Below are 25,842 nucleotides of genomic sequence, written 5' to 3' on the forward strand. Positions count from 1 at the left end.
TTGCAGAGCCGCCCCACCAAGGGAGGGATCATTTTTGTCCCAGAGTTCAGAAAGTGAGGTAGGCTGGGACAAAGCTAAATTCACAGTGCTGAAAAAACATTCTCCTGCCTGTGCGGTCGAGCATTTCTAGACTACTGGTGGCTTGCACACTATGGAAGCAGCCATACTGGGAGCGACGCCAGTGCTACAGGATGCAGCCTAGAAATTCACCGGAGCGATGGGTTAAGCAGGGGCGCAGTAATGGCATAATCATGACCACTGGTTTAGTGCAGAGTACAGCTGCTTCCACACTGTGGGGTGACTGCACTACCTGTCAGAGGATGAAGGGGGTCACAATGGATGGTGAAAGACCTGCTCATTGGTGATCTTCATTTTGGGCTTCGGTTACACTGGCGTAAAAAGGGGAAGTTTAATACGTTTTTTTTTTTGTAAACAAGGCTAAACCTACAGAGCATGTAGTGTGTCACCCATTAGTCACTGATGCCAGTCTTAAAGGGGTTGTTCAGTGAGGGTCCGACTATCGGCAGTTTAAAGAGACCCCGGCACTCCTTGTGTGCTGTGGCCTCTTCCTAGGCCAGTGACGTCACGTTCACCGGTCATATGGCCTAGAAGCAGCTCAGTCCCATTAAAGTGAATGGGGCTGAGAAGCAATACCAAGCACAGCTGCTATACAAGGTGTGGCGCTGTCCTTGGAAAACAGCGAGACAGCCTCCTCAAACAGCTGTTAAGGTGGTGGTTCCACAAGTCGAAACCCCAATGATCCTGAGGATAGGTCATCAGTATTAAACACTTGGACAAGCCCTTTAAACAGAGTCTTAACACACTACATTCAAGCCTTCCATATGTTAGGGAGATCCTTGCCATATACCTCCGACAGGACCTAACGTCTGCTACTGAATAGGTATACGGTGGCATGTCGGAGCTGTTCCTGGCGTATATGTTAAACGTAGAGCTCATACGCAGTGTGCAGAGCCCAGGACTGGCTGTTTACATTCACAAGTCCATCCAGGCTACACTGTGCACATGGTACATGACAAGAGACCTCATGGGTTACCATACACGTCCATGCAAGGCTTTATGGGCACCGGTCATGGCATCTACAAGAAGGACTGCTTTCTTACAGAGATACAGGTTAAACTCGAAAAATTTGAATATCGTGCAAAGATCATGTATTTCAGTAATGCAACCTAAAAGGTGAACCTAACATATGAGACTCATCACATGCAGAGCGAGATATTTCAAGCCTTTATTTAGTATAATTTGGATGATTATGGCTTACAGCTTATGAAACCCCAAAGTCACCATTTTGAGGTCCCCTTCGCTCAGGGGGTATGGATTAATTAGCTGACTAGAGTGTGACACTCTGAGCCTAGAATATTTAACCTTTTCACAAAATTAAAATTTTAAGCTGCATTAATGCAATTCCTTTTAATTTGCATTAAATGAACATTAAATTAACTTTTGCATGATATTCGAATTTTTCGAGTTTCACCTGTATAAACAATGAGATACATTCAGATATCTTGTCCTAGCCTACATGGACACACGATTTACCCTGCTTTTCTGCAGAAACGGAGCCCCCTCCTGTCCTTGGGTTGTGCTTGGGATTGCAGCTCATTCCCTGTGTGTGTGTGTGTGTGTCTGGGGGGGGGGGCAGAATACTTCAATCCTGGAAACCCCTCATGTCAATCATTAGTAGTATAGCGATAGGATATGCTACCAATGTCAGACAAGTGCGGGTCCCACCCATCTCTAGAACGCAGTTCGCAAAGTGAACAAGAGCACCTCACGCATGCGCAGCCGCCGTCCACACATTTCTATGGGAGTAGCAAAGATAGCCAAGCGCTGGCTCAGCTATTGCCGGGAGTTCCAAAGAAGTGGATGGAGGGTTGGCCGCGCTTGTGCAGTGCGCTCTCCATCTTAATGAAAGTTGAGAAAATAGCCAAGCGGCACGCCTGGCTATTTTCACCACTCCCATAGAAATGAATAGAGGGTGGCTGTGCATGTGCGGTGCGCTCTGCTTAACTTTGGGTGCTCCGTTCTAGATGAGATCCTTTAAAAAGGATCGCTCACCTCCCCTGATGCACCTGTTTAGTAAATGTATGTCTCACAATATAACAACTTTGGACCATTCTTTCCCATAGCCGTTGTGTATTTCCTCTGTTACTCCTCCCAAACGTGTATAAATAAACGGACTACTGGGTGTCTGACATTGGCCAATCAATGCTTACAGCGGAATGGTTAAGACCCACTTGCCAATGTATTTATAAACCTTCAGGAGGAATTACAGAGGAACAACACAATCTTACAAGAAAAGATGCTCCGGAATGGGGAATATAAGGATTTACCAAAACAGACACGTCCGGAGAGGCGAGAGGTTCTCTTTAACACAGTATATAAATGGTTTCCAGCACTACATGTCCACTGTTTAGCCTAGTTTACAATAACAGGGCCCTTCAAATAGAGTTAAATCTACTAAAAAAGCACAAAAATGATATGCATTAGTGTGTGATGATAAAAGTAACACAGGGGGCTGCTACACAATCTGGAACTAGTACACACAGCGGGTTTATCCACAGAGATGTTAGGACGATACAAAGTACCACCATTGGACCGTACAATGTAAGGAGCACGGTTCATTAGGGCAGACTGTATGTGGAGTGTAGCCCTGCAAACAGTACCAAGAGCGTGCCAGACACATTGCACACCATTCCATATTCATTTCGGATCTTCTACTCCATGCAAACGACAGGTAAGGGGACGAGAAGGACTTCACCGATGAATGAAAGGCCTGGAGACAAATGCTTGATCTTCCTCCAGTTTCCACAAAAGTCTTCTCTTGTTCCAGCAACAACAGCTGCCAGCCATGCTACTCTGGACTGGGGAAAGGGAGGGCTACAGAGGGGGAGAAGGAGGGCAGGATCATGGGACCCTTCCCAAACAAACTGCTATGTCCTGAGTTATTTAAAGAAGGGAGTAAGGTGATATGAGCATCTGGACAGCATGGAGGGGGGAGGGTTTCAGTGCACATGGGGAAGGTTCTCAGCCCGTAGGATTCAGGCGTAGAAGGAGAATAGTATAACAGCAGCAGATGTGGGAATGGGCGACTATTCCTCAGCCAGGCTGCAGAGAGCTGAATGTAAAGGGCGGGAGCGTCCTCGGAGTTGCTTTATTTTTGGTTGGTCGGTGTTCTATAAAAACGTTGCGGGCATGTTGGCACAAGAAGATAAACAAGAGAAGTCGGGAGGGCCTCTACCCTCTCCAGTCTGTCAGTCTGGCTGTGCTATTTCGAGCGGGTTACATTGCATATTTACTTGTCCATTCTCGTGCTAGTCTGTTATACCTGCAAATGGAGAGAAGAAAGTCCGGTCATGACAGAAGGAAGCATACCCCCTGAGCAGCCATACAGTTACTTTTTCTTGCATGTGAACCCTTTGGAATTATATGGATTTCTGCACAAATTGGTCATAAAATGTGATCTGATCTTCATCTAAGTCACAACAATAGACAATCACAGTCTGCTTAAACTAATAACACACAAATAATTAAATGTTACCATGTTTTTATTGAACACACCATGTAAACATTCACAGTGCAGGTGGAAAAAGTATGTGAACCCTTGGATTTAATAACTGGTTGAAACTCCTTTGGCAGCAATAACTTCAACCAAACGTTTCCTGTAGTTGCAGATCAGACGTGCACAACGGTCAGGAGTAATTCTTGACCATTCCTCTTTACAGAACTGTTTCAGTTCAGCAATATTCTTGGGATGTCTGGTGTGAATCGCTTTCTTGAGGTCATGCCACAGCATCTCAATCGGGTTGAGGTCAGGACTCTGACTGGGCCACTCCAGAAGGCGCATTTTCTTCTGTTTAAGCCATTCTGTTGTTGATTTACTTCTATGCTTTGGGTCGTTGTCCGGTTGCAACACCCATCTTCTGTTTAGCTTCAGCCGGTGGACAGATGGCCTTAAGTTCTCCTGCAAAACGTCTTGGAAAAACTTGGGATTTCATTTTTTCATTTGATGATAGCAATGCGTCCAGGCCCTGACGCAGCAAATCAGCCCCAAACCATGATGCCCCCACCACTATACTTCACAGTTGGGATGAGGTTTTGATGTTGGTGTCCTGTGCCTCTTTTTCTTCCAAACAACTCAACTTTGGTTTCATCTGTCCACAGAATATTTTGCCAGTGCTGCTGTGGAACATCCAGGTGCTCTTGTGCAAACTGTAAATGTGCAGCAATATTTTTTTTGGGACAGCAGTGGCTTCCTCTGTGGTATCCTCCCATGAAATCCATTCTTGTTTAGTGTTTTACGTATTGTAGATTCACTAAAAGGGATGTTAGCATATGCCAGAGACTTTTGTAAGTCTTTAGCTGACACTCTAGGATTCTTCTTCACCTCATTGAGCAGTCTGTGCTGTGCTCTAGCAGTCATCTTTACAGGACGGCCACTCCTAGGTAGAGTAGCAGCAGTGCTAAACTTTCTCTATTTATAGACAATTTGTCTTACCGTGGACTGATGAACAGCAAGGCTTTTGGAGATACTTTTATAACCCTTTCCAGCATTATGCAAGTCAACAATTCTTAATTGTAGGTCTTCTGAGAGCACTTTTGTGTGAGGCATCATTCACATCAGGGAATGCTTCTTGTGAAAAGCAAACCCAGAACTGGTGTGTTTTTTTTATAGGGCAGGGCAGCTGTAACTAACACCTCCAATCTCATCTCATTGATTGGACTCCAGTTGGCTGACACCTCACTCCAATTAGCTCTTGGAGATGTCATTAGTCTAGGGGTTCACATACTTTTTCCACCTGCACTGTGAATGTTTACATGGTGTGTTCAATAAAAACATGGTAACATTTAATTCTTTGTGTGTTATTAGTTTAAGCAGACTGTGATTGTCTATTGTTGTGACTTAGATGAAGATCAGATCACATTTTATGACCAATTTGTGCAGAAATCCATATCATTCCAAAGGGTTCACATACTTTTTAGTGCAACTGTATATGCTCCTATCATAGCAGATAATCTGTATCCGATTGGTGGGGGTCCAACATCCGAGACCCCCCGCCGATCAGCTGTTTGAGAAGCTTTAGATCACATACAGCCGCTATACAATAGACAGCACTGTGCTTGGAGAGCTGAGAGAAGGCAGAGGCGCTACTGCAGTTACAATACCTTGGCAAACCCTTTTAAGGTTTTACTATTTTGCACAATAAAAATAATGAAGGATAACTTTTTTATTTTTACGTCGATGGAGCTTTGTGATTACTTGTTTTTTGTGGTCCACAATATACAGACAACATCCGTGTGGCGGCCGAGATGGATTGAGACCCATTCAACTTGAATAGGTCCATGATCCGTCCGCACCATAAAAAAAATAGAATATGTTAATTTTTTTTGCGGTGCACAGGCACGGAGAAACACCATGGAAGCACTCCGTAGTGCTTCCGATCCATGCTTCCGTTCCGCACCGCATCTCCCAGATTGCCGACCTATTCAAGTTAATGGGTCCGCATCCGTGATGCGGGGTGCACACGGCCAGTGCCTGTGTATTGCGGACTCGCTGTATGCGGGTCGCAATATGGCCACGGCCGGGCAACAGCTGTGTGCATGAGGCCTTAGTGTTCATCATGTGGGATATAAAAAAAAAAAAGTTTTCTTCTATAGGTCATTCTAAATGCAGCAATACTAGTTTAGTATTTTTTATAGGCTTTTGTGCCCTATCTTAAAAGCTTTTTTTTTTTGTCAAGCCTAACAGGCGGTTGTACTTTGGGGGTAATCACTAGACCTCTGGCTCCTACGGTAATCCATCAGCTACCAGTGAACACATTTCAAGGGGGTGGGGGTTTCATAGGGTGAAAGAGGCAGCCACCTTCCTCTGTCTAAAGCTGGGCATACACGTTCAATAGTTGTCGGCTATCAATCCTGACTGCCTAACACATACATGTGCGACTTGGCTGCACGAGTATGAGTGTGAGAGAGTGCGAGAGTGTGAGATATGCTGCCAGACACTCCTGGCAGTGGATTATCTCCTGGGAGAACAAAAGGATTGGGGGAAAATATTTATTTCACCCGAACCCTGCTCTCTCCCCCTCCCCCATCATCATTGGGAGGAAGCTGGGAGCTCCCCATACACAGTAGAGCGAGTATAGGGGCCTTAACCAGATTCCATGGTTGTGTTACCACAGGCACCATGCGAGTAGGGCTGAAACGATTACTAAAATTAACTTGACACAAAAAAATTTGCATTGATGATTCGTTTGTGCCATGTGACCACAGAGTCTGAGTGACGAGCTTGCTATTACTCATGCTCCGCAGTCATCCGCCTGCCCGCACAGCCCTGCACTTGATCCTGATGTACACACATCATCAGGACATAGTACACGTAAGCATGCAGTATGACCGGATGCTGTGTGACGTCAGGTCCCAGTGCAGCGCGTGAAGAAGAGGGTGGAAGATCTCTGGAGTGTCGGCAGCACCCCTACAAGAAAGGCAAGTATTTTAGTTAACTGGCGCTGCAGCTGGGCACTGATGGCTAGGAGGGGGAGTGGGGCAACTTATGGCAGTGGGGGCAGCTGGTGGCCTTGGAGGGGGAGCCGACGGCACTGGGAGGGAAAGCAACTGATGACATGGGGAAGTTAGTGGCATTGGAGGGGGAACTGGTGGCACTGCTGGAGGAACTAATTGCATTGGAGGGGGAACTGATGGCACTGAAGGGGGAGCGACTGATGGCAGGGGGGCTGATGAGTTTTTATAGAAAATTTTATTTTAATTTGTTTTTTCTTATTAGAGTACTCGATTAATCGGTGGAATACTTGATTACTAAAATAATCGATAGCTGCAGCCCTACATGCAAGTGTCACACCTGTATACGATTTATGTTAATGCTCCACTGTATCTACACTACACTCCCTCTAGTTTGGAAAATCTAAATTATATTTTTACAGTGACCTGTACTACTGAGGAGGGGGTTAGAGACCCCAAAACGCATGTAGCACCTAACCATTATATCTTGTGATCTGCTGTTTAGTACAGTAAATAAAAGTTACTATTGTCTCTTGCATCGGAAGCGGACCGCAGCACTTCTACCTGCTCTCCATTACAGACGTCCATTAACATCATGGAGTTCCGCTGACAGGCAAGCAAGATTGTGGCCAAGTGCATCGGTGACAGCTATAGGTGCACTTGTTATTGGCAACTGCCCGCACTAGCTGTGACCAATAGTCCTACGGTAACTGGCACATGCAGCGTGCTACTTTGTGTTGTGTGCAACAGCACAGAAAAACTTGTTTCTATTACATCGTGCAGACACTTGACAATACTATCATTTCTGAGCAAACTCCTGTCATATAAACCATACGGAAAGGAAACAAAGCCACGTTTTACGTACTTCTCCCGGTCTGCTTTGTACGTGTGAGCGATCTCTGGCACCAGAGGGTCGTCTGGGTTGGGGTCACACAAAAGTGAGCAGATGGACAGCAGCACTGAAAAAGTAAAATAAAGCTTTAAAAGATGGTAGAGTAAGGTTCCTGAAGGAGCAACAGAAGTAAAAAGACACTGGATCTGCTGACATTGGCCAATTTCTAGTAAATCAAACATTGACAACTCTCGTGGCTATTTACTCTGCACACACACATCACGAGCGGCTGTCACTCCACATACATATTAGATGGATGTCCGAAGAGCTTGACAACTTCGGCAGGACTCACTGACATCTAATGCAGCAGATGTCGGGGGGGGGGGGGGGGGGGGGGGGGGGGTACGAAGAATTGGACCAGTTGGATTTCTAAAAGACAAATCCTTTATTTCTAATGGGAGAAACTCCTGCCAGGTGTCTGTCAGCAGCTTGTCCTCGGCCGAGCTTGAACGTGTATGAGGTGGTCAGGAGGAATAGTTGTCAGCCTTAGCTCTCTAAGGCATCACCTAGCCATTAATATCCAATGAGAAAGCTGGATGTTCTCGGACCATGTACACGTCACCTAAAAGAACTGAGCAGGTAACGGTTGTTTCATCTTCTCATACATTGGGGGAAGGACGACTTAAATAATACAGTACACTTTTTTTAACCTGTCATATGGATTGCGGGGACCTCTAACGTCTATTATGTTGGGTTGAAATATTTTGTATGAAGGTGACAGAGGACCCCTGTCATGTAGTGACCTGTCCGGGTGCCAAGATCCCTTCAGGTTACATAATCGAAGCGGCAGAAAACACTGTTCCCCTCACTAGCAGAAGACAAGCTCAATAGAACCTCTATGAAGCAGTATTTATAGCCCTGAATCTGCCCTGCCTAAAGAAAGGGACTTACCAACTCATTGGTGCTCCGTCCCAGTGCAGAGGGTGCCATTCCTGATGCTTCCAGTCCTCTATGAATTTGGATGTGCATCCATCATCACATGCACCTATTCGTTGGCATCAGTGGTGATGTGCCACTTGGGGACATAGTGAATGGCCGCAGTGGTGCATATGATGATGGACAGGACTGGAAGCAACAGGGATGAGACTCTCAGAGCAGCAGTGAATAAAGTGCCTTTCTTAAAGAAGCACTCTCACAAACATTTTTATTCTCTGATCTGTTTGAAAAGTCCATGATGTAAGCTGTAGTGAAGGTCATTTTCTACTTTATAACCTCCCTTCTGATCCTCTGCTGTCATGTGACCATGCTCTGACTTTCCAAATAACACAGCATCTTATGTGTGGACAGGAAGTCAGTTCTCTATGTGTTCCTATGGGAGCCTCAACGTCAGTCTCCTAGGAATGAATAGAGAAGTAACTGACTTCCCGTCCTGTGTCTGTTGGAGATTAGAGTACTGGTCACGTGACACAGCTGAGCATCAGAAGAGAGGTTATAACTCACAAATACAGACATTGGTAAGAACATTACCTTCACTACAGATTACATTAAAAAAAAATTGTGGGAGTGCTTCTTTAAGGCAAAGCAGGCTAGGGCCATAACTACAATTCTGGAGGGGGTTGGACAACCCCTTTAAGCTAATGGAAGACATGAAATTTAGAAAACAGTTCCGAAAATCCATTCAATAGACAAACATAAAATGGGGAGTGACTACTGATTTGTGATAAGGACAGAAGGATCCAGCAGCACTGATCCCATTTTCTTTCTATATATACACCCAGGCACAGACAGGTCAGCTTACCCTTGGATACAGTCAGAGCTGGAGACCACTGGCTCCTCAGGATGTCCAGGCAAATGCTGCCATTACTGTTAATGTTGGGGTGATAGATTTTGGTTGTAAATGCCACCTGTCAAGACAAAGGCAACGGCATCAATGTCCAACGCAGGAGGAGAGGAAAACTGCGATATACCCTCTGGTTATCTGTTTTGCAGACTTGTCCTGGCTGTGCCCGCCTCTCTCCGTATGATGGTCTGCCCCTGCTCTACTTACCTTAGGGGGTTTGAAAGGATAATCTGTGGGAAAGTGAATGGTGAGGAAGAAAACGCCACCTTGGAAAGGGCTGTCATTCTGGAAAAAAATTAAAAAGAAGGTCAATGGGTGGAGAGAGAAAGAGAATAATCATGTTCAAGGTTGGCTACACGTGCCCAGTCCTGACTGCAGCGGAGGCTCAGAATAATAGATCTACAGTCAGGGCCAGATTTGTACCTATGACACTGCTGACCTGTTACATGTGCACTTGGCAGCTGAACAAATCTGCGTTGGTCCCATGTTCACATGTGCCCGCATTGCTGAGAAAATATGCAAATGAGCTTCTAGGGGCAACGGGGGTGTTTCCATTACACCTAGAGGCTCAGCTCTCTCTGCAACTGCCACGCCCCCTCCACACTGACTGACAGGGCCAGGCAGTAAAAAGTGACCACGGCTGGTCCTAACTTCTACTAAAGTCTGGCACGCTTTAGTATCCGGCTCAGTACAGAAAAGGGGCTCATCGGGAGTTCTCTTCTGTACTGTGTCGGATACTGAAGTGCACGGTACAGCGCAACACTTTAGGACATGTCAGGGCCAGGCGTCTTGATGTTTTCATTGCCTGGCCCTGTCAAAGTGGAGAGGACGTGGCAGTTGCAGAGAGCAGTGCCTCTAGGTGTAATGGCAACGCCCCTGTTGCTCCTAGAGTCTCAATTGCATGTATTAAAACATCATTTTTCTCAGCAATGCGGGCACATATGAACATGGGACCAACACAGATGTCTTTAGCTGCCAAGTGCACATGTAACAGGTCAGCCAGTGCCATAGGTACAAATCTGATGCCCTTTAAATTCTTTATAATCTTTAATATTTTGGATTCTCTACAATCTTTAAGCTCTGCAGTGAGAGACAGGTCCATGCTATATCACATATATCCAGCTCCTGGCCTCCATGTTACTCAGTCACATACAGAACACCACGGGGCATTAATGGTTTTAACACTATATCATGTCCAGGTTGTGCACACTTGTTATAACCAACTCAACAACCTTACACAGCATTGCCCCTAAAATTTAGAAAAATAAAATAAAATCATTGACTGGAGAACCCCCTTGATAAATGACAAAAGGCTGACGATATATAAGTTCTCCTCCAGCTTTCCCAGGAACTGCTGCAGTATCACAGTGGAAGCTTTAATAGCAGCCATACTGTTTGGCACCCAGCTTTCCTAGAAACTGATAAGGACTTGAGCACACTTGCAGTAGGCTGTACGCCAGCCCATAGAGTTCCTGCTGCCCCATAGCCACTCTGTGCTGCACTATATCGTGTCATACTACGGAGATATTTACCCCATACCATATCACGGTGTTCGATACAGCAAGCATGTGCCACTGTATGTGGGACAGTAGGGTCGCACAGATATCTATGGGGGCCCTTGTAGTGCTCAGTACAACTAATGATCCCGTGCAAAAGGACTAAGGAATTCCTGGTACATGAATCTTCCCCCACATCAGCATGTCATGCACCAATGCACAGGCCCCATTTCCTTACGAACCAGATTCAATAATGCGCGCCCCCCCCATTGGCCAAATATTCTAAAACTTACGCTGTGCTATTAGTAATCCTGACAACCCTGTTCTGCAAATTCATACATGAGTGAAATCCTAGACCAGAGGTGCTCAGGGTCATCGTATAGTTATCCAGAATGTGTAATATACACGACAAGGAAAGGACCCGAAAACAGAATGACGCCCCATGTGGTGGATCCGGCCTCTTTTGGCTAGCACACCTCGGATCTAGGATAAGCACTGACCGTGGTACCCTACGCCTGCACATTCTTGTCACTCTAGTAAGGTACAACCGACAGGGCTTTGCAGACGCTCTCAATACCCTGCCAAGGACGTGACAGATATTAGGTTACACACAAACAGAGGAGTGGTGCACACATTGTGGGACGAGATACTTACGGGGCCCATGATAGTCGCCTGCCAGTGAAACACTGAAATACAGAGAGATACAACTTGGGGGATATTTCATGAAAGATACGCTACACTATTGGTAGTGAGATGTACATTGGGAAGTGTACTAATGAAGTGATGTGGCTTCACTAACTAACACAATGCAATGTGCATACGGTAATTAATTGCCGCTAAGCTCTATCATCGTCAACTGGATGGGGCTGTGCTGTAGCATGCACTATACAGAAATACTGCGGCTGTATGCTCGGGGTGACTGTGCATGTTGCGGCCGAGCCGCGGTAACTGCATGCAGATTGCGGCTACTCGTCGTGCTGCGCCAGTACTTCAAGCAGACTGTGCGCTATCTGAACGTGTGTGGGCGGCCTTATATAGTAGGGTATACTGGTCTGCGCGGTACGTGTGTCTGCGTTCTCTGAGGGATGATGTATTTACAGATGTCAATGAGTGTCTCTTATACCACACCGTATTACGTACAGTCTTCACCAACCGGACCGGCAGAGCACTGAGCCGGAGGATCCCTCTGCAGGTCCATCAGTTCCTGGACGACATGGAAAGAAAAGTAAAGATGTAAGCGATGGCTTCTGTCGCAATTAAATACAAAATTCCAGTATTGTGTCATTACACATGCAGACCCCAATGTCCAAAGCCCCCAGCGATATACAAGCCTATTTAGCGTCCTTGTGATGTCATGGATTTATATTGTGTGGCTGGTGATAACATAACCCTAACGTCAGAGCTCCAGGGAGAAGTAACTAAAATGTGAAGATGGAGACTCTGGTCATTTGGACTTCATTGTGTCCGATAAAATTATCTAGACCCATGGATGAAATGAGGACTTGTCTGAAACGTTAGTGCAAGATATTCTCCCATTTATTTGACAGAATCCATAAAGGGGTTGTCTCATCATGGACAATGGGGGCATATCGCTAGGATATGCCCCCATTGTCTTATAGGTGGGGGTCCCACACCTATATCGAGAACGGAGACCCGCAAGGTGGCTAGATCATGGAGAACGGAGCCCCGCAGAGGATAGATCATCAGTTTAAACAAAGTGCAGAACCCCTTTAACTTGCAAAGAAGGACATACATTTGCCTGATTTTTATTGCCTTACGGAATTATAGTTCTATATATTCTTGAAGTCTTGCTATTATCAGAAATCTATTAATTAAGTGAATTTAAGCAAATAAAAAAAAAAAAAAAAAAAAAAAAAAATTCCCAGAGAGCCTCTCTATAGGCTAGCAAGAGGTGTCCCAGCCAGTCAGGGATGAATGAAGCTGGCCATAGCTGGAGATCACTATATCATGTGCACGGTGGCCTTCAAGGGAAAAGAGGAGTGGGCACGTTGGATTTCAACATGCCTGATCTTCTGCAGCGAGGGTTGATAAGTCCCTGGCAAGATGTCTGGCAGCAGCTTATCCTCCTCTTTTCATTCAGCCAAGCTCGCATACTTGGGCGAGCAGAACAAGCATGTGAAGGGTGACGTTAGGACAAACAGACGTCCTGCATTTCCTTGTTGGAATTTTTTTATTTTAAGATTAAAGGGGTTGTCTGACTTCTGCAAGTGGCATTTATAATGTAGAGAAAGTTAAATACAAGGCACCTACTAATGTATTGTGATTGTCCATATTGCTTCCTTTGCTGGTTTGATTCATTTTCCCATCACATTATACACTGTTCACTTCCATTGTTACGACCACCCTACAATCCAGCAGCGGTGGTCGTGCTATAGGAAAAAGCACCAGCCTCTTTGGTGGCTGGGATCGTGAGAGCGCGCATGCGCAGCAGCTCCCGTCCACCTTGTATCTGCACTGCATCAGTGGTCATAACACAATAATCTGGTCAGGACTCAAGTGGTTTTGGGGCTTAGTGGGGTTCCAATGGTTAGACCCTACCAATCACAAATTTTAAAGGGAATCTGTCAGCAGTTTTGACCATGCTGGACTGCATACAATACTACGTTGGAATTGGAGAGAGCAGTACAAACATAACTCTTGTGGAGCTTTTATTATTTACCCGAACAGTGTGTTGTGAATATAAAGTTTTATTCTGCCAGGTTCTGGTTTGCCCATCTCAGGCTACTTTCACACTAGCGTTCGGGCGGATCCGTTCTGAACGGATCCGCTCATAATAATGCAGACGGAGGCTCCGTTCAGAACGGATCCGTCTGCATTATTTTTAGCATAGAACAGCTAAGTGTGAAAATAGCCTCGTACGGATCCGTCCAGACTTTCAATGTAAAGTCAATGGGGGACGGATCCGCTTGAAGATTGAGCCACATTGTGGCATCTTCAAACGGATCCGTCCCCATTGACTTACATTGAAAGTCTGGACGGATCCGCACGCCTCCGCACGGCCAGGCGGACACCCGAACGCTGCAAGCAGCGTTCAGCTGTCCGCCTGTCCGTGCGGAGGCGAGCGGAGCGGAGGCTGAACGCCGCCAGACTGATGCAGTCTGAGCGGATCCGCCTCCATTCAGACTGCATCAGGGCTGGACGGCTGCGTTCGGGTCCGCTCGTGAGCTCCTTCAAACGGAGCTCACGAGCGGACCAGCGAACGCTAGTGTGAAAGCAGCCTTAGACACGGCACATCAATAGAATATGTCATGAATGTCAGACAGATGCAGCTCTCACCTCTTGGACCCGCTTCTACCGCCAGAACAGGGCACCTGAAGTGAAGGAGAGCACACAGCGCATGCGCAGCATGCTCTTTATTCACTGCTATGGGAGTTCTGATAATAGACAAGCTCTGGCTTGGTTATTTCCAGCAGTCCCATAGCGGTGAATGGACGGCACACTGCGCATGCACAGGCACCTCTCCATTCACCACCAGAAATAGCTGAGCCATCACTGGGCTATTTCTGTGAGTACAACAGTGGCGAATAGAGGATGGCTGCGCTTGCGCTGTTTGCTCTCCTTCACTTATGGGGAGTCCGTTCTGGAGATAGGAGCTTGTCTCAGAGGAGGGATCTGCACCGATCTGAAATATCATTAGGGTATGCCATCAATGTCACAGATGGAAGTGCCACTGGAGGGATAGCTTAACTGTGAAAGGCTCTTTGCATTGGGCTGCTTCACAGCTCTTCTCCTCTGATCTGAGCGACAGCTCTAGCATCCAAACAGGATTCCACTACAACTGTCACGCAGCAGAAGGGAGGGCTATGAAGTAGCTAAATGTAGAGAGCACTTCTTAGTAAATCCCTGCTCCAGTGCACTTGCGGGAGCAAAACCTGGCAGAATAAAAGTTCACATTCACACTACTCCTGATAATAAAAACTGTACAAAAGGTAGGTCACCTTTAAAGGCTGGAAAACAACTATTGTAATGTACTGTACACATTGGACACACTTGAGGCTCTGGAGCCCGAATGTGACCAGCACACATTTTAAGGCAGGCAGGCAGGCGTACCACCCTATTATGTCAATATATGCAGGTTTCCCATGCAGAGCCCACATTAAAGAGTGTCTGTCGGCATGATCAACCCTATTAAACCAGGCATACTGCTGATTAAAACGATACCTTTGTTATATCTGTAGGTAGAACCGTCGCTGAGATATCCGTTTTAGTAATATGTTTGAGCACCAAGGTTCTTCACAAACATCTTGATGGATGAAACAGTGAGTCTTCTCACAGATGTCATCACGGGCAAAGACGCGTGAACTGAAATACGACTGTTCGTATTTCAGTTCTAAAACCACGTATCCACAAAATACAGATACCTTCTGTGTGCCCTCTAGAAGGGGCTATTCTTGTCTGAGAGACCAGGATAAGACATGTTCTATACTTTGCGGAACGGCCTCATGGATCTGCAGGAAAATAAGGACGCGTGCATGGCCTCATAGAAATCAATGGATAAGTGGTTATCCGCAAAAAATGCTGCTATACACACGACCATGTTTTTTTCATCCGTGTGCTAAGGCTTAGGGCCCTTAAAGTTTTTTTTTCATCTCAGACGATGGGGGCATATCGCTAGGATATGCCCCCATTGTCTTATAGGTGCTGGGACCCGCACCTACAATGAGAACGGAGCCGGGAAATGAACGGAGGGCGCACTGTGCACTTCTATGGGAGCAGCGCTTGGTGATGGACGGACCCCGGGAAATCCAGGGTCCTCCAGCCACAGCGCTTCCTACTTCATTCTCGTAGGTGCGGGTCCCAGCGGTGGGACCCGAACCTATCAAATGGGGGCATATCGCTATTGTCTGAGATGGGAATACCCCTTTAAAGAGAAACTGTCACCGCGAAAATGCAGTGCAGTCTGCAGGTTATAGAGCAGGAGGAGCTGAGCAGATTGATGTATAGTTTTATGGGAAAACATTCAGTGTAACCTGCATTTCATTGGCTTAAAGAGGTTATCCAGCCCCATCCCCCCTCAGGATAGGACATCAGCATCAGGTCTGCAGGGGTGCCAGACATGGGATCCCCACCAATCAGCTGGGCGCTGCAGGCCAGTGACATACTGTACATCAATCACATGGCCTAATTGCAGCCAATAGGCCTGAGCTGTAATACCAAGCACTGCCTCTATATGGTGCTGTCCTTGGAAAGCTGCTGGAAGCTTGCACTGCTCCCCAGAGCTCCCGGATACAGCTGATCGGCAGTTGTTCCGGGACTCGGACCCCGCTGATGTGATAATAATGTCCTATCCTGAGGATAAGTCATCAATATCTTTTCCAGAATAACCCCTTTAACATGTAACTGTCGTTTCATTTTTATTAAATGTGTAGTTCAAGTGATATGGATTATTTTTGCAATATACTTTATTGATTTTGCACTTTTTTTATGATGAAACTGCCTCTGAATGAGCACTGACCGTGTGCGGGTAATGTGTATGCCCAACACGCTGAGTAACGAGCCTCCGGAAGATGCAGGAGCACCAGCAGTGATAGTTGGCGAGCGCAATGGGATGACATACAGATCGCCTCTGACAGCGTACTGATGTCATCCTGACTGGGCAGTGTGTGTATATTGGAATTTATGACCAGTCATAGTTACACAGGAGGTAGGGCAGCGGGGAGCCTCCTCACTGCGCTGTGAAGACGGATTAGATAGGGTTGCATCGGGTATTGAACTTTCTATACTTTTACACCCGGATTGATCCGATACCAGGATTTGCTATTTTCCGATACTAGGCTGCACTACTGCGCAGCCTAGTATCTGTTACAGAGCACGTCGTGTGCCGCCCTCGGCGCGCCCCATGTTCTCCTGAGCAGCACAGTGGAGAAGGAGGCAGTCCCTCCCGCCCCACTAGTAGCACTTAGGAGGAGGGGAGGGGCTGTTGGCCACTGCGCCACCAATGCATATAATTAACCTCTTGAGGCCTCATGCACACGACCGTATGTAATTTGCAGTCCGCAAAAAAACGATCTGCAAAAAATACAGATGACGTCCTTGTGCATTCCGTATTTTGCGGAACGGAACAGCTGGCCGCTAGTAGAACAGTCCTATCCTTGTCCGTAATGCAGACAATAATAAGACATGTTCTATTTTTTGTGGAAGGAAATATGGACATACGGAAATGGAATGCACACGCAGTAACTTACGATTTTTTTGCGGACCCAATGAAATGAATTGTTCCGTATACACATAATAAAAAAAACAACAAAAAAAAACCCCCGAGCTGGCGCTGAAAGAAAATAGTTTCGTGTGTATGAGGCCTAATACAAACGTACGCAGCGGGTGTCGGCTCTACCACACAGCCGGCACCAGCCCTCAATGACAGGGCACGGCGATCTGCATCTTTTAACCCCTCCAATGCGGCACCTGAGGGGTTAATAGACGTGGTTCGGCGGATCAGTGTGCCCAGTCATTTAGGGGGTGGGTGCTGGGTATGTGATAGAGCCGGCAGCAGTGATCGGAGCCTCAGCAGTGAAATCGCTGGGCTCCGATCGGTTACCATGGCAGCCAGGACGCTACTGAAGCCTTGGCTGCCATGGTAATCTCCATGCTGCTGTGTGCACTATGCACAGGGCAGCAGGGACAGTGTGAAGTACTATTCACCCTGATAGAGCTCTATTAGGGTGAATAGGACAAGGGTCCTAGCCTCCTAAGGTGGCCAAAGTAAAAAACAAAAAAAACACCACACACAAAATATAAAAATTTAAATCGCCCCCTTTCCCAATTTTACATAAAAAATATATATATATATAGACACGTATCACCACGTCGGAAAAAGTCAGAACTATTAAAGTATAAAAAAATATATCCTATTCACCGTGACAGAAAAAAATAAAAATAAAACCACGCGATTCGCCATTTTTTTGTCACCTTGCCCCTTGGTCTGTGTGTCCGTTTTTTGCCCTCCATGTCTCATCTGTATTTCCCCGACACTGCTAGGCTGAAAATTAGTTTCCAGAGCCTCGCCTAGCATCAATCCATGGAAACCACAGACCAAACATGCGTGTTGTGTCCATGGGTTTTCATGAGATTTATCACAACTGGTGTCAAGTAGAACTGGTTTAGTCGCCCCTAGCAACCAGATTCCATCTTTCACAGCTTCTTTCGCAGCTTGCTAAGGAAAACAAAGTCAGTTTTTCTTCACACCAGTTTTGATAAATCTCTCCCATAGATTAAAATGTGCCTTCAGTCAGGGACAAGAATAAGGCACGTTTCCGAGGAGTCACCACGGGGTACGTGTGAATAAGACCTTACAATGGCGGTCTGACGGCTGTGCCACACAAGAACGGGGGTCCGGTATTTGATTGGAGCAACGATCAAGCACGTGCACCATCCCCCCAAAGTCTAATAGACTGCCGGAGACAGCCAAGCGCTCTACTCCGCCATCTCCAGCGGTCCCATAGAGATAAATGGAGTGGTGCCGGGGGTATGGTGTCTCAACAGGGGGACCCTCACGATTCACCAGAGGATAGAGAGCAACTCGTTCTAACCAGAATCCCTCTTTAATTACCACTGCAGAACAACTAACCTTAGTGTCTACGGTCACAACTAGGGATGAGCTAATCGACTAAGGCCTCATGCACACTAAGGCCTCATTCGCATAAAACTTCGTTCTAAGGCCTCATGCACACGACCGTTGTTCTGGTCCACATCTGAGCAGCAGTTTTGCGGCTTGGATGTGGACCCATTCACTTCAATGGGAACACAAAAGATGCGGACAGCACTCCGTGTGTTGTCTGCAAAAAAATATAACATGTCCTATTCTTGTCCGTTTTGCGGACAAGAACAGGCAGTTATATCAATGGCTGTCCATGCCGTTCCGCTTTTTTTGCGTTGTGTGCATGTAGCCTAATACTGTACGGAGCAGGAGTTCTCCGTACAGCATTAGAATGTACTGGATCCGATGATCCGAAGTTATTGCTTCGAAGTCTCACAAGACTTCCGGTAATAATTTCAGAAATTAATTTCTACTGTAAAAAAATAAACATTTCCAAGTGGTACCTTGGAACCAGACCAGAGTTCGTGAAATTGTTTTTTACAGTACAAATTAAGTTATAAAGTTATTACATGAAGTCCCGCAAGACTTTGCGAAGCAATAGCTTTGTTTCAGCGGATCCAATACATTCTAAGGGTCCATTCACACGTCCGCAATTTCCTTCTGTATTTTGCAGAACAGAATTGCGGACCCATTCATTTCTATAGGGCAGCACAATGTGCTGCCCGGATACAGAATTGCGGATCCGCACTTCCGGGTCCGCAATTCTGATCCCGAAAAAAAACAGAACATGTCCTATTCTTGTCCGCAATCTATTAAGCAAAACACACACGGACGTGTGAATGGACCCTAATACTGTATGGAGCTCCCATACAGTATTAGAACAAAGTTTTATGCAAATCAACTTTGGATGTTTCATCCGTAGTCGCTTGGCTTATCGCTAGTCACAACCATAGGAACCAGTAGAACATGGCATATAAAAACAAAATTTTAAACGTCCAATGTGTACATATCGTCTATCACTAAGGATAGGTCGTCACTGCGGCCTACAGCCATTGGATGATGCAGTTATGTGACACTCTGCACACAATGGGGGAAATTTATCAAAACTGGCTTAGTCGCCCATAGCAACCAATCAGATTCCATCTTTCATTTTCCAAAGGAGCTGAGAAAAATTAAAGGTGGAATCTGATTGGTTGCTATGGGCGACTAAGCCAGTTCTACTTTACACCAGTTTTGATAAATCTCCCCCAATGTATTCTGCTTCTACAGGTTCTTTTTCCAGACAACGCCTTTAAGGCTAGGGCTGCGCGACACATAGGGCACAACTACACTGCGCCATTTTGTCGCACGACAATTTTCATAATGATAGTCTATGGTGTCGCACTGCGGCCTGCGATCTTGGATGGATTTTTCGCCACTGTCGTGTTGGAGTGCGACACCATAGACTATCATTATGAAAATTTTTGCGCGGCACGTCGCCGTGTAGCCCTAGCCTAAGGCTCCACTTCACGGCGCACACCAGGGAGCAGCACTTCTTGCTGACACATCCTACCTACTATCAGCTACAGATAAGGTCAGTTTCTATTCCTAACTTTCAAGCAGGCCTCTGCCTTCAAATCTGTGCCTCCTGTCAAATAACCCATGACGCTCCCTGCTGCCCCCCGCGCCCCTTTCTTTTAACACCTCGCTGTCCCCTCTTCCCATTTAAGGTCTGTCCCCAGCAGCTGCCCAAGGATCACTATTTGGCAAGGCATACAAGAGAGAAAGAGGGGGAGGGTTCAGCGCAGCTGTCACTCTCCAAGCATGCGCACAAGCAGCTCCCTTCAGCCACCTCCTACGAGCATGCGCAGTGAGGACCAAAACCCAGCGTCCGCTCACTGCGCAGGCGCCAAATCAGCGTTCAAGAGGAACAAGTGGCTGTTGACAGGCTTGACGCATGCGCAGGTCGTCGAACATGGGAGCACTATTTGGCAAAGGTTCCGCGCTGCCCTTGGCTCCGCCGAGAACCGTTACGCTGCTGCCGCCTCCCCCTTCCCCTCCCGGCACCATGCCAAAGCAACTCTCTCCCCTTTCCCTCTACCTAGCAGCGAGAGCCGCGCCAGGCGGAGGGAAAAAGTAGCCTCTTGGTTTGTTTCACAGTGTACTACAGCCTTCTTCCCTCGAAGACTGTACGCGGCTCACCTTCTGAATCCTTTTCAACGCCATGTTGTCCCAGAACCAGCGGAGCGCGCTGTGCAGGGGCAGCAAGAGCCCGACACTGACACGTAGCCCCGCCCAAACCAAACAGTGCGCAGGCGCACGCACTACTGGGTGGCACTGGGAAGTGTAGTTTCTGTTGTGAGCGAAGCGCAGCTTGGCTGCGTATCGGGAGCGCAATGCACCCTGGGAAATCTTGCTCTAAAATGCGTCTCGTTGCGCATGCGCTTAAAGCTTCTCTGTGCGCTTAGGTTTGAGGCTGTGTGCTGAGCGTAGTTTGCTTTCAGAGCGCGAGCTTTCACGTTTGAACCCAGTTTATATATAAATATGTGTATAGTTCACTACTATCTTTCTAAGTACCTACTCAGGTTTCACAGCAGAAATCTCCCAGCATCCTTTGCTTAGTGTTTGTGCAAAAAGCTTGCTGTGGTGACTTGCCTTCTGAGAAGTTTAGTCCTTACACGTGTGGGGCTAAGTAAGGGCTCATGCACACGAATATGCTCTTTGTCCGTTTTTTTGCTGCCCGTATGCAGAGCCATTCATTTCAATGGGGCTGCAAAAAAAACGGAAATGACTTTGTGTGCAAGTCTGTTCCGTTTTGCGGACAAGGACAGGCATTGTTACAATGGATCCCCCAAAAAAAAAAAAACACGGACATCACATTACGGATGTCATCTCTTTTTTTTTTTGGACTGCAAACTACATATGGTCGTGTGCATGAGCCCTTAGGATGCGGGGCCGTGAGGAGCGGCAATCAGCACTATAATACGTTGGCCCTCGTTTAAAGGGGTTGTCGCCTTTGGGGTAGACCTGCAAAGAGAAGCATACTAACTGCTCCCTTAGGGTGGGTTGCAGCTCCTTCAGCCCCCAGCCTCACTGCAGACCACCCTCGCAACATGTCAGTTGGTCACTTAAAAGGCCTTTAGTAAGTTTTTCCCTCCTCTATACCAAGGATCAGCAACCTTAACATGCCAGCTGCTGTGAAACTACAACTCCCAGCATGTATGCTTACTCGGTTGTTCTTGTAACTCCTATAGAAGTAAAAGGATCCTGGGAGTCGTAGGGTTTCAGAACAGCTGGAGGGTGCGGATCCCTGATCTATACAGACTGCACATTAATCAGCATCACGTCTGCTGACTACTGCTGCCGACAACCATTCTGTCACCCTACTAAACTGATTTTTATTTTATTTTTTTGTGTACTTATAATCCCTATCCTGCGATATTGCTATACCTTATGTTATTAATAATTTTCGTTCAGTAGATTTTTCAAAAAAGTACTTTTATGATATGCTAATTACCTTGCTACCAGCAAGTAGGGCGGCTACTTGCTGGTAGCAGCCGCAGAAAACCGCCCCCTCCTTGTGTTGATTGACAGGGCCAGCCGCGATCTCCTCCTCCGGCTGGCCCTGTCAGCATTTCAAAAATCGCGCGCCTGTGTTGATTCGGCGCAGGCGCTCTGAGATAAGGAGGCTCGCCTCCTCAGAACTCCCTCAGTGCGCCTGCGCCGATGACGTCACCGAAAGAGAAGACGTCATCGGCGCAGGCGCACTGAGGGAGTGCTGAGGCGGCGAGCCTCCTCATCTCAGAGCGCCTGCGCTGAATCAACACAGGCACACGATTTTTTGAATGCTGACAGGGCCAGCCGGAGGAGGAGATCGCGGCTGGCCCTGTCAATCAACACAAGGAGGGGGTGGTTTTCTGCAGCTGCTACCAGCAAGTAGACAGGTAATTAGCATATCATAAAAGTAAGTTTTTTGCAAAATCTACTGAACGAAAATTATTAATAACATAAGGTATAGCAATATGGCAGGATAGGGATTATAAGTAGACAAAAAAAATAATCAGTTTAGTGGGGTGACAGAAGCCCTTTAAGAAGTTGTATAAAAGATCTGATCAGTCAACGAACAAAGGTGGTGGGGTGTTTAGAAGGGTCGAACGTTCGTTCCCAATCAGCCAATGTAAGGACTCATGCACAAGACCGTATGTATTTTGCAATAAACGGACCCGCAAAAATTACGGATGACATCTGTGTGCATGCCGTATTTAGCTGGCTCCTAAAAGAAAAGTCCTATCCTTGTCCGTAATGCGGACAATAATAACGGAATACACACGTTGAAATGAATGGTTCCTCATAGGGTCCTCGAATAAAACGGAACAGACACGGAAAGAAAATACGTTTGTGTGCATGAGCCCTAACGCTGGGTTCAGACCTATGCTCGATTGTACCGGCGTTTGCAATCGCGCATACAGAGACAAGCGAACGCCCATGCACTTCTTGGGGCGTCGGGCGTTTTACAGCGCGATCGTACGCGCTGTAAAACGCCCAGGTGAGAACAATGCCGATAGGGAAGCATTGGTTTCACCTTGCTGAGCGTTTTACAGCGCGTAGGAACGCGCTGTAAAACGCTCAGGTGTGAACCCAGCCTTAGGCTGTGTTCACATGGCTAAAATATGCTGTTTTAGGCTACGTGCATGTTCACAGATTTTAAAAGCCGTTTTTTGTGAAAATTTCTCTGCATTTCCACACCATATCTGCGCCAAAATCCACATATATTACTTGCAGATTTGCCCTGATCTCACTCTATGCATTGCCGGGTGAAAACCGCACTAAAAGCAACAGGAACAGTTGTCTTGGTGCAGATTTCAGAATCTACACTGGAGGTCAATTTCCGCAAATATATGCAAAGTGTCCATGATATTTGGCAAATCTCATTGACTTTGCTTGTACTGTATTAGGGTCCATTCACACGTCCGTAACGTGTTTTGCGGATCCATAGATCCGCAAAACACGGACAGCGGCATCGTGTGTTGCGCATTTTGCGGACCGCACATTGCCGGCACTAATAGAATATGCCATCTTGAATATGAATACTCAATAGAAGATGAACATCTTGCTGCCCCATAGAAATGAATGGGTCCACAATTCCGTTCTGCAAATTGCGGACGTGTGAATGGACCCTTACACTGCTATTTTTCCAAATGTAATCCGCTGCATGTGCATTTACCCCTAGCGTGCATTCACACGCCCTCATGTATTTTGCAGTACGTAAAATGCGGATCCACAAACAATATGGATGATGTCTGTGTTGCATCTGTTGTTTCTTTTGTTTTTTTTTGCGGACTCATTGTAACAATACCTATTTTTGTCTGCAACACGGACACAAATAAGACAGTCTATCTTTTTTGCAGCAGCACAGAGCGGACATACGGATACAGACAGTCCATTTTTTTGTAGACCCATAGACATTAATGGGTCCGCGTGAGATCTGTGAAACATGCAGATCAGATGAGGACCAAAAATACGGTCGTGTGAATGGGGCCTTACAAGTGTAATGCACAGCAAAAATTCCACCAACAGCTTCCCATTGAATTCAATGGGGAAAAAAACGTGATCATCTGAATGCAGTCGCATTTTCCTATGCAGCTGTTTTCAAATATGCTTTCAGCAGTGGCATGTTGCTTCCAGCGTATTTTGGCTGCGTTTCTCATTGAAGTCAATAAGGAAGGGCTGAAATACAGTAGGTGGCGGTGTTATGGAATATTGAGACAAAATGGATACTTGCTTGTTGAGAACTATACTTTAGCTAAAATGGCGGCCAGGCACCCAGCCAACGCCTAGAATAAGAATCTTACTTTCCGCATTATTAAGTGCCTCAAAATAGTTTCTGTTCAACTCAAGCAAGCAGCTTCACCCATCTGGAAGGGGGGAGGGGGGAACTTCCTCTTGCACATAGATGTGACAGAAAATAGTTTTTTAGCAAATAGTAGATATACGCCACCCTACCTCCCCCGCTTCTTCCTGTTCTATATTTGCTGCCCTATATAATGTAATCTGTTCCGTAATAAACTAGAGATCTTGCTTTGACCCCCAGCTGTGTGTGTGTCTCAGTTTGATCTTTCCGTGCACGTATTCATTTAACATTGATTTGGAGCAGTACATCAACCGAACTGGCAGCTTGACCAGATCCAAAACGGCGGTATTTGATGTGTATTTTGGGATTCGCGTCCCTACCTATCCCTTGGTTGAACTTGATGGACTTATGTATTTTTTCAACCGTATTAACTATATAATTATTTTCCACCTACTAAGGCCTCTTGCACACGAACGTGTGCGCCCTGTGGTCGTGCTGCGGGCCGCAATGCACAAGCACAGTCCGTGGGGCAGCTGCAGCAGACACATTCACTTTAATGGGTCCGCGATCCGGCCATTCCTCTTAAAGGGACTCTGTCACCAGTTTCTGACCCCCACTTTTAAAAATATTGTTCTGTGCATGGAGCCCTTGTGATTACTATTGTGGTGTTATAAGCTAAATCTGCAGGCTCATTTAGTTAAAAAAACGTTTTATCTAACCTGTCAGTCATCTTGTTAAGGTGCGGGATCTTAGAAAAGAAGGAGGGGGGAGTGAGGGAGAGCCGGAGGCGTATCTAAGTATTTTCAGGCGGCGCTGATGAGAGCAGAGGAGGAGCTGGGCACCAATGGCGGCGGGCGGCATCTTCAAGCCATAAGCAACGCCCTGGGCACCTTAACAAGATGACTGACAGGTTAGATAAAACGTTTTTTTAACTAAATGAGCCTGCAGATTTAGCTTATAACACCACAATAGTAATCACAAGGGCTCCATGCACAGAACCATATTTTTAAAAGTGGGGGTCAGAAACTGGTGACAGAATCCCTTTAAAGATAGGACATGTTCTATCTTTTTGTGGAACAGAAGTACGGGACGAAACCCCACGAAAGCACTCTGTAGGGTTTCGTTCCGTGCTTCCGTTCCGTACCATTCCGGATTTGCGGACCCATTGAAGTGAATGGGTCCGCATCCGTGATGCGGAATGCCCACGGAACAGCACCCGTGTATTGCGGATCTGCAAATGCGGTCCGCAATACGGCAACAGGGTGCACACGTTCGTGTGCAAGAGGCCTAAATCTTGTATTTTAGCTACATCAACATAGCGGTCTATGATATCCCCAGAAACCTACAACAGCTTGGAGCTTCCATAGATTTCCATCTTCATTTACACCAGTGTTCAGGTGTAATAGGTCTAGAAGCTGACCAAAAGTAAGCTTTATTATTCGTGAAGTTTGGAATAATGAGATTCAAGGCTGAGCAGAAAGATCTCATGGTACTAGAAGCCATTCCAGAATGGAATTTTGCAACTCCAGAATCCTTCTTTGACTTCTATGGGAGCTACAAGTACAGCCAAGCAAGTGTGCATGCTGGGAGTTGTAGTTTCACAGCAGCTGGAGTGCCAACGCTTGCTGATCCCGGTTTTAGGTCTTAAAGAATAATTTATGAGTTAATTTGTCTGTCTAGAAAGGTGTGGGAAGGCGAATAACCAATCATAGCTGCTATCCACATTGAGCGTGGAAGCTGGAGTAAAGGGTCTGT

General features: G+C 46.5%; 1 protein-coding gene across 1 annotated transcript; it reads right to left on the reverse strand.

Moving 5' to 3' along the window:
* Positions 1 to 1,374: 1,374 nt before the first annotated feature.
* UBE2D4 (ubiquitin conjugating enzyme E2 D4 (putative)) lies at positions 1,375 to 20,585 on the reverse strand. The gene is made up of 7 exons (XM_044279192.1): positions 20,439 to 20,585; positions 11,840 to 11,903; positions 11,354 to 11,385; positions 9,411 to 9,488; positions 9,162 to 9,267; positions 7,397 to 7,490; positions 1,375 to 3,343 (listed from the first exon to the last, which is right to left on the reverse strand). The coding sequence occupies exons 1-7, from the start codon at positions 20,460 to 20,462 to the stop codon at positions 3,298 to 3,300; spliced, it is 444 nt and encodes a 147-aa protein (XP_044135127.1). The 5' UTR covers positions 20,463 to 20,585; the 3' UTR covers positions 1,375 to 3,297.
* Between the last annotated feature and the right edge of the window lie 5,257 nt (positions 20,586 to 25,842).

The sequence above is a fragment of the Bufo gargarizans genome, chromosome 2, assembly GCF_014858855.1.
Source record: "Bufo gargarizans isolate SCDJY-AF-19 chromosome 2, ASM1485885v1, whole genome shotgun sequence".
In the NCBI taxonomy this organism is placed as follows: Eukaryota; Metazoa; Chordata; class Amphibia; order Anura; family Bufonidae; genus Bufo; species Bufo gargarizans.